Source organism: Pongo pygmaeus, chromosome 10, assembly GCF_028885625.2.
Source record: "Pongo pygmaeus isolate AG05252 chromosome 10, NHGRI_mPonPyg2-v2.0_pri, whole genome shotgun sequence".
Taxonomy (NCBI): Eukaryota; Metazoa; Chordata; class Mammalia; order Primates; family Hominidae; genus Pongo; species Pongo pygmaeus.
Window position 1 is genome coordinate 68,536,365 of NC_072383.2, and position 14,840 is coordinate 68,551,204.

A 14,840-nucleotide genomic window follows, 5' to 3' on the forward strand; every position below is an offset into this window, starting at 1 on the left:
AGAAGTGAAAAGACAAGACCTGTGGGAAGACCTTGGTGGTGACGGAAGGCCAAGGCTAAAGTTTCTGACCATTTGCTTTAGGAAGGAAGGAGCAGATAGAGGAGGCATTGTGATGTGTTTTAAAAAAATGCATTTGTAATTCCATTCAAAACTAGAGGACAATTTGTTAGACCTGAAAGGGGAATGTGACTGGGAAGTGGAATCCAAGGTGGAGGTCAGGCTATGAAAGCGGGCAGGGGAGGTGGGAGATGGGAGGGTGAGCAGGCAAGAATTAATGGTAACATAACAAGAGCCAAGAAAAAGAGCAAACCAAGCCTATTTTTCAGCACGTTCTTCCAAATAGGATCAGAACAGGTGTTGTTGGAGGCCAGCTTGGTTTGGAGTCACTTTAGATCCACGCATGTGTTTGGCATTCATGGAGTTCTGGCACTAAACAAGAACACAGGACTCCAAGGTATGAACTGGAGTCCCCAGGTGATTTGGGGTCTCAGGTGGCAGCCTTGTTTACAGAAGCACAAATCAGGACAGATGAAAGTCAATGTGGGAGCAGCTCTGGCTGACTGAGTGCTGCTTCTCCCCCTCAGAGTTAGGGTCCCTTTCCTGTGTGAAGACAGGCCCCAAAATTTGAAGTGAAGCAACTGATCCTATTCCAGCTGAGGTGGACTACACAGGATGGAAGGCAAAGGAATATCAGGAGATTAAGACAGCAATTATAAGAGGAGAAGGGATAATTGGAACTGATCTTTTTTATGTACAAAAAGAAAATATTTTTGGAAGCAGTTACATGTGGGGTGTGGTAAGAGGGAAGTGGGGTTGGGGGGTAAAGAGAGGATAAGCAATGTAGGCTGAGTGTTCTACTAAATACATTTCAGGTTTAATGTCATTTAAATGTGGCTGAAGTCCTGTGAGGTATACATTACTATTTCCAGTTTACAGGCACATGTTAGGTTCCTTGCTATGTATAGTGATAACAACTGTGGAAACTTGATTGAATGCTTACTACACACCAGGCATTTCACATAGGTCATATCTTTTCATATACCTTACAATAACAATAGGAAATATGTACTACTATTATTCCAATTTTCCAAATGAGAAAACTGAGGCATGGAGAAGAGCAGTAACTTGCCCAAGGCCATACAACCAAAAAAATGGTGGAATCCGGGATGTAAACTCAGGCAGGCAATCTGTTTCCAGAGCCCAGAATGTTAATCGCCATGATGAACTGCTTCTAGAGTTTACATGCTAACAGAAAGAGAAAATAATAAAGAAAGAAAGAAACATAGTAGAAAACAAAGAGGGAAGACACAGAAAGACTTAGAGGCTACTGTTTAAAAAGGAGACAAAAGTGTTATGGATGGGAAGGGAAAAACTAATCTGGATAGGGAAATTTGAATGTTTATTTTTTTAGAGGTAAGAGAAACTTCACAGATAATTTTAATAATAAAGATGATAATAACATAACAAACATTTATTGAGGGCTTACTATGTGCCAGACTCTATTCCAAGTGCTTTACATATATTATCTCATTTTTCAGAATAATCTTCTTGTCTTTTTTATTGAAATCCCAGGACATAGCACATAGTGCTCAAAGCATATTTGTTGAAAAAAATCTCGAAAGGTAATTATATGGCCTGGCACGGTGGCTCATACCTACAATCCCGGCACTTTGGGAGGCCAAGATGTGAGGATTGTTTGAGTCCAGGAGTTCGAGACTGGCCTGGGCAACATGGCAAAGCCCCATCTCTACAAATAATACAAAACTCAGCTGAGTGTGGCACACGCTTGTACTCCCAGGAGGTCGAGGCTGCAGTGGGCCATGATCACGCCACTGCACTCCAGCTTGGGCAACAGAGCGAGACTCTGTCTCCAGGAAAAAAAGAAAGGTTAGTGTATAATTTTATCTTTTTAGAAAACTCCAGGTCATAGGGCTAAAGCTCAAGGGAATCAATGCCTGTGTCCCTCTTTGTTTTATTATTTCACAGCATTTATTTCTGTCTGAAATTATCTTGGTGTATTTTGCTTGTTTATTATCTTTTTCTGCTAGCATATAAATTCTAAGACAGCAGAAAATTCTTGTTTAATGCTGTATTTGCAGCATCTAGACCAATGCCTAAGGCATATGAGGTGATTAGTAAACATTTGTTGTTTGTTGTTTGTTTTTAGAGACAGGGTCTCACTTTGTTGCTCAGGCTGGTCGCAAACTCCTGAACTCAAGGGATCCTCCTGCTTCGGCCTGCCAAAGTGCTGAGATTACAGGCGAGAGCCACCATACCTAGCCAACAAAACTCTTGTTCCACTGTAGTACACTGAATTACTGAGCAGAGACGCCTGCTGCTCATCATTTTGTGCCTTCTCTGAAGCAGCATCTGTTCACTTTGTCCATCACTAACTCAATCGTCCATTTACCCAGGCAGGCTCAGTTGTGGAGCAAGGAAGAAGAGAAGTTTCTTGTTTATCTTGTTTTCAAAACAAATGGAGATTATAACAAGGGTGATCAAACCATTTCTCTATAAAAATGACTCTTCCATCTCACCCTCATAAGGATGGCTACTATTAAAAAAAGCAAAGCAGAAAATGAAGTGTTGGTGAAGATGTGGAGAAACTGGAACCCTCCTGTGTTGTTGGTGGGAATGTAAAATGGTGCAGCCACTGCAGAAAACACTATGATGGTTTCCTCAAAAAATTAAAAATAGAATTCCGTATGATCCATCAATCCCACTTTTTGGGTATATACTCAAAAGAATTGAAAACAGGGTCTTGAACAGATATTTGCATATGCATGTTCATAGCAGCAGTATTCACAACAGTCAAAATATGGAAGCAACTGAAGTCTTCATCAATTGAAGAATGGATAAACAAAATATGTGTCCTAAAATGGAATATTATTCAGCCTTAAAAAGGAAGGAAATTCTGACACATACTACAACATAGATGAACCTTGAGGATATTATTATGCTAAGTGAAATAAGCCAGCCATAAACAGACAAATACTATATGACTCCACTTACATAAAACGTGCCTAGAGCATTTAAACTTACAGAGACAGAAAATAGAATGGCAGTTACCAGTTGGGCTGAGGGAGGAATGGGGAGTTTTTTAATGGATGCTGAGTTTTTCAACATGAAAAGAATTCCAGAGATTGGTTGTACAACAAAGTGAATGTACTTAACCCTAATAAATTGTCCACTTACAAATGGTTAGGATGATAAATTTTGGCATGTGCATTATGTCACAATTTAATAAAAAGATTAAAAAACAACTTTGGGAGACAGATGCAGTGGCTTTCACCTGTAATCCCAGCACTTTGGGAGGCCAAGGAAGGCGGATCCCTTGAGCCCAGGCATTCTAGACCAACCTGGGCAACATAGTGAGACCCTGTCTCTACAAAAAAAAAAATTACAAAAATTAGCCATGTGTAGTGGTACTCACCTATAGTCCCAGCTACTTGGGGGGATGAGGTAGGAGGACCACATGAGCCCAGGAAGTCTAGGCTGTAGTGAGCCATAATCACACCACTGCACTCCAGCTTGGGTGACAAAGTGAGACCCTGTCTCAAAAAAATAATAAATAAATAAATAACTTCAGGCCAGGCATGGTGGCTCATGCCTGTAATCTCAGCACTTTGGGAAGCCCAAGTGGGAGATTCGCTTGCGGTCAGGAGTTCAAGAACAACCTGAGTAATATAACAAGACCCCATCTCTACAAAAAACTAAAAAAATTAGCCAGGCATGGCACACACCTGTTGTCCTAGCTACATGTGGGGGCTGAGGTGCAAGGATTGCTTGAGCCCAGGAATTTGAGGCTGCTGGGAGCTGAGATTGCATCACTGTACTCCAGCCTGGGTGACAGAGCAAGACTTTGTCTCAAAAAAGAGAGAAAAAAAGGCTTTTTAATATAATGCATATACTTAAGCATTTTACAAACATCTGTACAGAGATTTAGGACCTTGGAGCCTGAGATGTTTATGTATGAAGTCAGGCTGATGAGATCAGGCTGTGAATGAAAACAGTGCTCTGAAGGCAAGCCTCTGTTACACTCACCTATCCATACGAAGCTGGCAGACAATGCTTAGTGCATCCACAACTCCTTCTTCTTTCAACTGTTGACAGCCAATGGATGTAGCAATAAAACACCCTGTTCTACCTATTCCTGCACTGAAAAGAAAAGAAATTTAAAAAGTGGGGGAAAATGACAAAGATAAGAAACATTCTTTTACAAGGGTACTTTTAAATCTGAAACCACAGTTAAAAGTAGTATTCACGTATTGAGTATTATAAACCTGGCCCTGTGCTAAGTGCTTAAAATATATTTTTACATTTAATTATAAGTAGTAGGATGAGAGGGGTGGAGGGAAGTGATGAGTGAGGGGAACAGTAAAAAGGCATTATAATTGTTCTAGAAAAAATAAAAAATAATTAAGGTCTACACGTAGGCAAGATACAGGCAGTAGAAAGGAAGGGGAAGATTTAGACACATCACCAGTGTGAATCTGAAGGACTGGAGCTGAAGAGGGAGAAAAGCAAAAAGTCAAAGATGACTAGCCCTGGAGAGAAAGAAGAATGGTGATGCCCTGAGGCCAAGTGCATCCTGGAATAGGGTGAATTTGAAGAAGGCAGGGAAGGGGAGTTTGGCCTTGGACATACTGATGTTGAGAAGTCTAGTGAATGACTGAGCAATTGAAGATTGGATTCATTTTAGGAGAGGGTGCAGCTAGAGGCACATATTTCCAAGAGATTTGTATAGACATGATAATTGAACAGAAATGCTGTCTGTCCTGTTGGGTTTATACATTCAACTGCCTTAGACGATATGTCCATAAAATCAACCTCACAAGCACACGTGCTCTCTCTGTCTGTGTCTGCAGTTTTAACCACTAACAGTCTCTATGTAAAAGATTCTTTCAAATCTACATCTAGACTCCCTAAATTTCCTAAACTCTAGATTGTCATTCCATCTCCTCCTTACTATTTTGGACTTGCTTCAGTTCAATGTATCTAAATTCAATTTTCTAAAACAGAATTAATTATCTTTTCCCTCAATGGCCTTACCAGTCCGCCACAAGTTTTCCAGACTAGAAGTCTTGGAACCATCTTTTACACCTCTCCCTTTCTCACCTCCCACATCCAGTCTGTTACCACTTCTTCTATTTTCCATCTCTGCTGAGCCTGTGGGATTCATGCTTTCCTTTCTATAGACTGTACTCACGTTTTCAACATCTCCTTTTTTCATGATTAGCAGTGATCTCATTATAGTTTCCAAGTCTCAAGTCTTTTCCTGGACAAATTCACACAGCTGCTAGGTTCATCTTTCTGAAATGGGGACTTAATTATATCATTCCCTACTCAAAACCTGTAGATGGCTCCATTAGTTATAGCATAATGTCTAACCTCCCTACCATGGTATTCACGACCTTGCAAAATCTGTTTCAAGCCGTATGTACTTTGCTGTCTTCCCTCTCATGTGCCACGATTTTCACTTACGTAAATTGTTTGGGCTTTTGGTTTTCCAATTTTTCTGTGTTAACAATGTTTTCTTGGTCAGAAATGCCCTCCCTTCTTTTAAAACCACAACACTGATTATTTCAAAAGGCTCAGTTCAGCATTACTCCAATTTTTAGAGGTTTTCTTCAGCTCCCATGGTTGGAAATAATTGCTCCCCTCTTGGCACTCAAATAGCACCTATTTCTCACATTTGGCAATTGTTTCCTGTTGAATGTGAGTGCAGAGGAATTCAGAGGAGTGGCTCTCTTTTAGCTGAAGTGTCCACAGAAAGTTCATTTCATTGAAGAAATAGGATTGGAACTGTGCCCCATGAATGGCAGGTATTTTGGCTGTTATAATTGAGAGAGAATATTCTAGGTACGACAATGATATACAATGAAAGAAGGAAAGAATTAATGAGAAACAGCAAATATGATTTGCAACAATAAGTAGAATAGCTTGTCTTGAAGAGAAAGTTACTTTAGTGGAACTATGGGAAATAAAGAGAGCGGTACCCTGGGATCTTATATGGAAGGCTAAGTGGTTTGAAATTCATCCTTTTTTTTTTTTAAGTAAGAATTTGATGAAGACTATAAGCTTCCACTCTTCAGAAAAATTCGCATAAGTTTACATACTCAAATGTGTCCAAATAATTTCAAAGAGTTCACTGACCTCTGCGGTTTATGCATAGGTTCAAGGTTAGGGACTTTTGCTCTAGTTTTTTTTTTTTTTTTTTTAAGACAGAGTCTTGCTCTGTCGCCCAGGCTGCTGAAATACAGCGGCGGGATCTTGACTCACTACAACCTCTGCCTCCTCGGTTCAAGCGATTCTCCTGCCTCCGCCTCCCAAGTAGCTAGGAGTACAGGCACGTTCCACCACGCCTGGCTAATTTTTGTATTTTTAGTAGAGAGGGCATTTCATCATATTGGCTAGGCTGGTCTTGAACTCCTGACCTCAAGTGATCCGCCTGCCTCGGCCTCCCAAAGTGCTACGATTGCAAGTGTGAGCTACTGCACCTGGCCCATTGACAAGCTTTGAGTAGAGACTCCATGTAAGGTAAGACGGAGAAAGGGCACAGGTAGGCCATGGTGGCGGTGAGAGCATGGGGGAATGCGGTATGTGTGTGCATTTTACCAGCTACTTCTAAAATACATGGATGAGGTCAGAAGGGCCTGAACTATGGTGGCTGGACAGGAAATGGTGATTATGGGAGAAGCTTTGAAGGGAAAGCCAATCTAGTGACTGATTAGATACTGAGGTTGGAGTTAAAAGGAGGGCCAGAGATAACTGTCAACATGGGATGCTGAGTGACTGGAAAAAAGATAGTCTCATTCTCAGAAATAGTAATCAGAAGGGGAGCTGGTTTTATAGGGGAAGTGACTAGTTCATTTTAGATATCCTGAGTGTTTAATGACTTTGGGTGGGGGACAGTTCCAGCCCTAACACATAGTCAGTTAGGCTGTTTTTTTGTTTTTGTTTTTTTGGCTCCAAGTTAAGTTTAGGATAAAGCCAGTATTATCTACCTTTGGATAAACAGACACATAGTAAACTTTACTCTTAATTAAACCACACAGTCTCAAAAAACGAGGCTAAAATTATACTCTAAAATAATATATTTATTAAATATATCATCAAAAGCTGACTTAAGAGACCTATGCAGTTAAACAAAGCAACCCAAATTATTTTGAGAAAGCATGAAGAATAAATGGCTGGCTGGGTATGGTAGCTCACACTTGTAATCCCAGCACTTTGGGAGGCCAAGACAGGTGGATCACGTTTGAAGTCAGGAGTTCGAGACCAGCCTGGCCAACATGGTGAAACCCCCGTCTCTACTAAAAATATAAAAATTAACCAGGCGTGGTGGTGCACACCTGTAATTCCAGCTACTTCAGAGGCTGAGGCAGGGGAATCACTTGAGCCAAGGAGGCAGATGTTGCAGTGAGCCGAGATCCTGCCACTGCACTCCAGCCTGGGCGATAGAGTGAGACTCTGTCTCACAATAAATAAATAAATAAATAAATAAATAAATAGTTGTTCATATAAATTACTTTAAAAATGCTCGCTTCAGTTTGGTTACATTAAAAGGAAAATTGGGGGAAGGAGGTATCAGTTTCAAAGGAAAGCTTTGAACTAGAAATCAGGAACAGGAACCAGCACAGACCCTGCTGCTGTTGTTGGCCTGGCCTCTAGTGCTCCAAGTTCTGGTAACAGCACTTTGTTTTCCTTTGGTGACTTGCTCAATTCTCATTTCATAAATTTGTTTCAACCTGTTTTTCCGGAGATAACTCTTAAAATAATTGGTTTTCGCCAAACTTGAAATAGTAATGTTACAAAGATACAAGCCAAGCAGAGTTCACATGTCATGTTGAAACAACAAAAAAGCCACTGATAATTTCAAAAAATGCATCTTAATTCCTGGTGTGTACAAGACTGATGAGACTAAATGAATTAATATAAGTTTCAAAGCAGATAACTGCTGAATAAGGTCTCCTGTTCACTGAGCCATTTATTACGAACTTGTATTTCGCCCACTGTGTAATTGTTGTTTGTGAAAAATGACCTAAAGGCACGACTTCATTTCTGTCAGCATAATCTTGATTAAGACTCAAATATTAGAGACTTAACCAATTTCAATAAGTATTTAATTTGCCAACAAAGTCACATCCAGGAAGCAAAACCCACTTGCACCTGCTCTGTGACTTTACAAAGAATGGGCCATTGCTTAGACAGAAAGGACCATTCACGTCTTACCTGCAGTGGACAACCACAGGCCCTCGGCCCTGGGAAGCAAGTCTGTCTTCTTCTACATCCAGCATGAGCTGTAGGAGGGGCTGGGCACTGTCTGGAGTCTTGTGATCAGGCCATGAGGTGTACCAGTAATGCTTCACATGTTGGGTGTGGCTTCCTTGCTGAAAATAGCAACAGCCACCAAATGCCTCATTCACTTGTGGAACTAAAAGTTATCCAAACCACAATACTGAATGCCTTTTATCACCCCCATCTTGCTGGCAATTTATTTCTAGGTGGGAAAAAAATTTAGAAGATTTTTGAAGAGTGCCCTTTTACTTTGAGAAGACTTTACTGTCAGTAACCTGTTCACAAAGTGAGAAAGTCTTACCTTTGTTGAGATTTATATCTCTACCAATAGCTATAATATAGATCATATATGTAACATATGCTAAATATATACTTATAATTTATTATAATAAACAAGATGGTAGGTGAAAATGTAGCCAAGAAAGAATGATATATTTTGTTTCCTGCTCTATGAGCATTCCTGACAAGTTATTATAAACATATTAATCAATAGAACACAATTTCATATCAGTCATGCTAATACCTCTACACTCATCCAAAACTCCAGTATTTAATAGGAGTGAGGAATCACAGCAATAAAGAAGCTACCTGAGATCCCTCTATTGGAAACACTTTGGGTGAGGGCCCACACACATCATCTGGAAACCCAGCACAGGTGAGGGTGTGGCATGAACCTGGCACTCCAGAACATGTGTTGAAAAACAAGTTTTGGTAAATGCCTTCCTATTCCAAACTTCCCCGGCACTCCAGAACATGTGTTGAAAAACAGGTTTTGGTAAATGCCTTCCTATTCCAAACTTCCCAATAAAAGCCATCACTGTAGCTCTGCCCCTGTTTTCTTCCTCTTTGTGATGATTCTGTCCCAGCAGTGAGGCTGCAGATAAGATCGAAATTTTTGGGTGATTATTCTCCAGAAGCAAAAATAATACCATGGTAACATTTCTCAGCATCTGCTGCCCATGAGTTAAATAAGATAGTTTTCCTATGACATAATCTCGTCTGGGGAAAGTCCCTATAAATTACTGTAACTCCACACTTCTGAAGATCTCATCAACACTTCAGGCTTGTCTTGCTTCCCACTGCCACCCACAAATGCAGATTTTCTGTTTCACAGCTTCCAGGCCTTACTTAAAGCTGCTTAGACCAAAATGACATTAAAAAAAATCATGGTAAATTCTCCAGCACAGCCTTTAGTTAAAAGCTTTCAAAAGGTTAAATCAGAGATATTTTATTAATGCAAATTAGAGGATCACAACATCCTACATAATGAATTTTCTTAATGTCTACTTACATTGATTTAATTACACTGCATATTAATAGTAGTTGACAACAAAAAATACATGAGGGAATGATTATAGTTTCTCTTTGATCTTAACATTATTTAATTTGCTTAAATTGCATTTGTAGTACTTAAGTAATTTCAAAGTAGAAATGTAATCCTCTAACATCATCTACTTTGTAGATGGCTATAGCTACATAATCTTACCTTTAAGACAAGGTTTCGAATGGTGTAGTTATCACATTCATTTACACTGATAACCAGAACCTCAACTTTCCCATATATCCCTCTCTTTTCTGGCCAGTATAGCACACATTTCTGGAGGAAGAGAAAGAGAATACAGCAAATATTAATGGCTTTTATTAGCCTTGGAGTACTTTTTATTCAAGCATCTCAAGAGTTTTATATCATTAATTTTAAAATATCAAATATCAATTTTTATAGTTTTGTAAATATACTAAAACCATTGAATTGTAAATCTTAAACAGCTAGATTTTATGGTATATAAATTATATCTCAACAGTTTTTTTAAAGTATCAATTTTATATGTGCCTATTAAACACTGTCACTGCTGACTCCATACAAAAAAAGGCAGAATTACCCAAAACTCCTCAGAGAAATTAAGAACTAATTAAGAAGTTAAGAAATTTAAGAATTAAGAAATGAAGATCCAAATATTAGAATTTATCATGTGCTGACTAGAAATAAAAAGAATGTTTTCCCACCGTAATTGAGGAAAGTTACATTTTCCTGCTTCAACAAACTTATGTCTAATGAGAATATCTAATATGTTAGATGGCATACAACCAAGTTTCCCTTATATGTAAGGCAGATGTAATGATCATTAATACAACTATGGTATTATATTTTCCCGGACCAACAGTTTTTTTCACTTATGGAACTAATTTACAAAAATTATGTTAAAAATATTTTTATAATGGATCCTCCTGAGGAGCTTTAAAAGAATGATAATAATTATACTGCAAGCAAGGCAACATAGCATGGTGGTTAAGGCACAGGCTTTGAACTCAGAGCCTGAGTCCAAATTTTGGTTCTACCATTCATTACCTGTGAATCCACGAACAAGATACTTAACCCCTTTGGTTATAGTTTCTTTATTATTGGCTATCTGGAAAGTACTTAGGATAAAGCCAGGCATAGAATAAGCACTTACAACATGTTATTATTGCTGTTGTTATTTTAAAACTACTGGGTGATAGATTTTTGGCCCAAAGTGATTAGATCTTCATGCATTAAATATTATTTTGGTATTATTATAGCCAGTTACCATTATTAAATAAAAATTGCCAAATGAGATTCAAGCATACATATAATCTCATTTTGCTTTTTAAACAACTGTAAAATAACTATTTTTTTACCACAAATTTTGATGATAAAGAATGTAAAATGACAAATGTTTATGTTTTATTTTGAGTGCTCTTGGAAGCAATGATAATTTTAGAAATGTTTAAATAGCACTTATTTTCTCCCAACCATATACACGTTTACATAGAAATTCTTTCATTTGTTGCCTTCAATGAGGACCTTTTAATACCCAGGACACTTGTTTCTTCATATTTGTCAAAGGCATATGAATAGACTTGATAAAAATTTAAATACTTATAGATTTAAAAGAGCAGCAAAAGACTCACAAAATTATAGAACTGAAGGAAAAGTCACATAAAGTATCAGAAATACACCTCCAGGGCTCTATTATGCTAAGTACCACTACTCTACAAGCTAGCACAGCAAAGGAAGTCACTTCACCTAGCAGAATCGGTTTCTTTCATCCATTACAATAAAAACACATTTACATCCTCTACATTTTGACCCTTTTTCCAAATGAAGTAAATTGTTTCAGTTTATTTACATGCCACCTGAGACTCTCAGGCTATCAGACCAAAAGACTTACTCTGGCTGACTTAAATGTTAACATTAAGAGAAGAAACCTTTTTAAAGTAGAGCAACTCATTTCTCTCGAAATCTATGAGTTGCCAAATGTCTAAAATTTTCCCACTTTGTTAAAGGTAATCATACTAACCAATTTGCCTGGTTTCTTTCAATGAAGCGTCAATTATTTCGCTGTAAGACCCGAGCTACTGTGTATCTTAAAACCCATGCCTCCCGATGAGTCCAAGAAGAATGACAAAGAATCTTGAAAAAGGTATTGAACAAAGAAAGAGGCATTCATTCAGTAGTCCAGCAGTCTGGCGTACGTGCCCCATTGTCCACGATCAGACCTGAGCAGCAGGCCCCTCTTTAGGAAGGTGGCTGTCAAAACCAGTAAGAAAAGCTGCAAAGCAGGAGCTTGTCGCCTGCACCCTGACTCTTAATACTTGAACAAGCTTCTGCACCTACTTGATAAATGGAAATGCTGCTCGCTTCTCTCCCAAGCTTGCCGGGGGCCCTCTTGAATGTTTTTTTTGACTCGTGACCAAAAAAGCAATTGGCAGTCAGCTCCCAGTAGACAATGCAATGTGACTTGTTCATTCAAACAACCCTTAATTAGCATCCCATCTCCTTTCTGAGATACAATAGCTTATTTTTACACACTGAATACATTTTTCCCTCATTTAGATGACAGAAAAAGAGACCAAATAAGTGTGGGTACTTTTGAATATGAGGTGGGGGAGAGCTGCAAATGCAGTTGTTTCTGAGAGTACAAGTTCATGTTCAAATTATTTTCCTGTACAGCTTTTTAGGGTTTCTTTATTGTGGTGCTAACAATGAGATAAAAGAGACAGAAAAGGCAAGGGAGAAAAATGCTGTCTTACAGATAATACTGTGAAACCACACTAATTGTAGGTAATTCAAAATAGCATGCTATTTAGCAGAATATAACCCCAAATCATCACTATTCTTTTGCTAGATAGGCTTATCCTTTCAGTAAAATTATCTATTAATTCTAAGAATCCATAATTTGGAAGAAAAAAATAGGTTTCCAGAGGACTGTGTCTCTTGTGCAAACAAGTTATTATCAAACTCTGACTGAAAAGATTCTGGACATTAACCAGTTCTTTGTAATTGGTGGTTTACAGCAAAAGTAGGATGTAACACAAAGCAATGCAAATTCTTTTTTTTTTTTTTTTTTTTTTTTTGTGATGGAGTCTCATTCTATCACTCAGGTTGGAGTGCAGTGGCACAATGTCAGCTTACTGCAACCTCCACCTCCCGGGTTCAAGCGATTCTCCTGCCTCAGCCTCCCAAGTAGCTGAGATTACAGGTGTGCACCATCACGCCCAGCTAATTTTTGTATTTTTAGTAGAGACGGGGTTTCACCATGTTGGCCAGACTGGTCTTGAACTCCTGACCTCAGGTGATCTGCCCACCTCGGCCTCCCAAAGTCCTGGGATTACAGGCATGAGCCACTGCGCCTGGCTGCAAGCTCATATTTTCGTGATCTTTTTTTCTTTCTTTGATTCTCCTTCTGGCCCCCACCAAGTTAGGGCTATTTGAGGAGGCGGTCTAGCTAGTTGTTTAGTTGCCTGAAAAAAAAAAACCTATTTTTAAGTTATTTTCTTTTTAGTTTCTATATATTTAAATATCAGAGATATTGCTCTATAAGCTAAAGATATGTATCATCACATAGAATGTGGCTCTAAGTAAATAAAATCTTCATACTTAGCTTCATTTGGGTTATATTAATACATGAGAGGGATAGATTGGGTCAGACTGTCTAGAATTATTATTACTATAGCTACTTTTATTCCTGGTGCTCCGATGGAATATTACTGACATAGGCTCAGAGATTTAAGTACCTTCACCAACATCATATCATTTAGCCCCTTCCACAATCCTTTGAAGTAGGTAGGGTGGGTAGCAGGTATTATTTAAATTATTTTTCAGATGAGGACACAAAGGCTCAGGTGTTTTGGTAGGGGAAAATTGCCTTGGGGGGCTAGAATTTTCCAAGAAAATATCACTTTATGAATGAAACTTTCCATCTTTGATTTCCACACTGACTCTTAACCAACGCTACTTAACCACAGCATTGACCAATGACCTGCTTCCTCTGTCAAATATGTTGAGGCACATGCAACCTTGCATAGTCTTGGTTCACTCTCCTACTGAGCTCAGTACTTCTGTTACCATCTTTTGATCTCTATGTTCCTCAAGTTGTTTTTATACCAAAACACCTTTATGGCAGGTGTACTCATTATTGAAGTCCGGTAATTTAATTACATATTACAGAAATCAATAAAATATGAGGTTTAAAAGATAAAAAAGTTTTATGAGATAATTGAATGAGTAAGTTTTTCACTGGTGAAAAAAGTAAACCAGTAAAGAAAACTACAGTCAAATCAGGGACAGGTGAGACAATGACAGAAATTTGTCTCTAAGTTAAAAAATCTAAATAGAAAACTGCATTTATATTGTTTCATAGGCTTTTCTGTTTTCTCTTTCATTTTAAATAAACTAAAATAGAAAATTTTGATAATATATAAACAATGTGATTGACATAAACTATGTGATCTAGAACTCCATCTTCAGACCAACACTCCTAAGACTGAACCCCATAATAAACAAACACATTTGAATATGAACAAATGTACATGTTTTAAGATAAAATAAATTACTTTTTTTTATGATTCTCACATTGACCATTTTTGATTAACTGTTTTTCTGTTTTTTTTTTTTTTGAGACGGAGTCTCGCTCTGTCGCTCAGGCTGGAGTGCAGTGGCACGATCTTGGCTCACGGCAAGCTCCGCCTCCCAGGTTCACCCCATTCTCCTGCCTCAGCCTCCTGAGTAGCTGGGACTACAGGCACCCACCACCATGCCTGGCTAATTTTTTGTATTTTTTAGTAGAGACGGAGTTTCACTGTGTTAGCCAGGATGGTCTCGATCTCCTGACGTCGTGATCCTCCCGCCTTGCCCTCCCAAAGTGCTGGGATTACAGGCATGAGCCACCATGCCTGGCTGATTAACTGTGTTAAACAAGAGGGCTTCTAACTATAGTTGGAAGTAAAGCAGGCTAATGCAGTTTGAACATAACACTGTGGATTAAACATTAAGGTGCAAAGTTAGATTTGGAATATAAGCATGCCTGGAAGGACAGGAGAGTAATTTTGTTTGGGCGCAATCAGCATCTGAATTTCTAGCCACCCTTAATTGCTTGGGCAGCATAGCCATCAACCCCCTGGTTACCCATGAAATGAAATTAGGCTGCCTGTCACTGCTGGACAGTGGTGGCCAGGTTGCCTCTCCACCAACGTGATGGCCCTAAATCAGAGGCTAGGTGGCCTTGGTCATGCTTGTG

The 14,840-nt window shown here is 38.8% G+C and overlaps 1 protein-coding gene across 2 annotated transcripts in view; it reads right to left on the bottom strand.

Annotated features, from left to right (window-relative positions):
* The window catches only part of PTPRR (protein tyrosine phosphatase receptor type R), a 273,414-nt gene that overhangs the window by 14,511 nt on the left and 244,063 nt on the right, over positions 1–14,840 (bottom strand). For both annotated transcript variants that reach the window (XM_054445132.1, XM_063646503.1), the window contains exons 11-13: positions 9,788–9,898; positions 8,236–8,393; positions 4,045–4,158 (exon numbers count right to left, since the gene is read on the bottom strand). In XM_054445132.1, the coding sequence (XP_054301107.1) occupies positions 4,045–4,158; positions 8,236–8,393; positions 9,788–9,898 (383 nt within the window). The remainder of the gene's footprint in view (positions 1–4,044; positions 4,159–8,235; positions 8,394–9,787; positions 9,899–14,840) is intronic.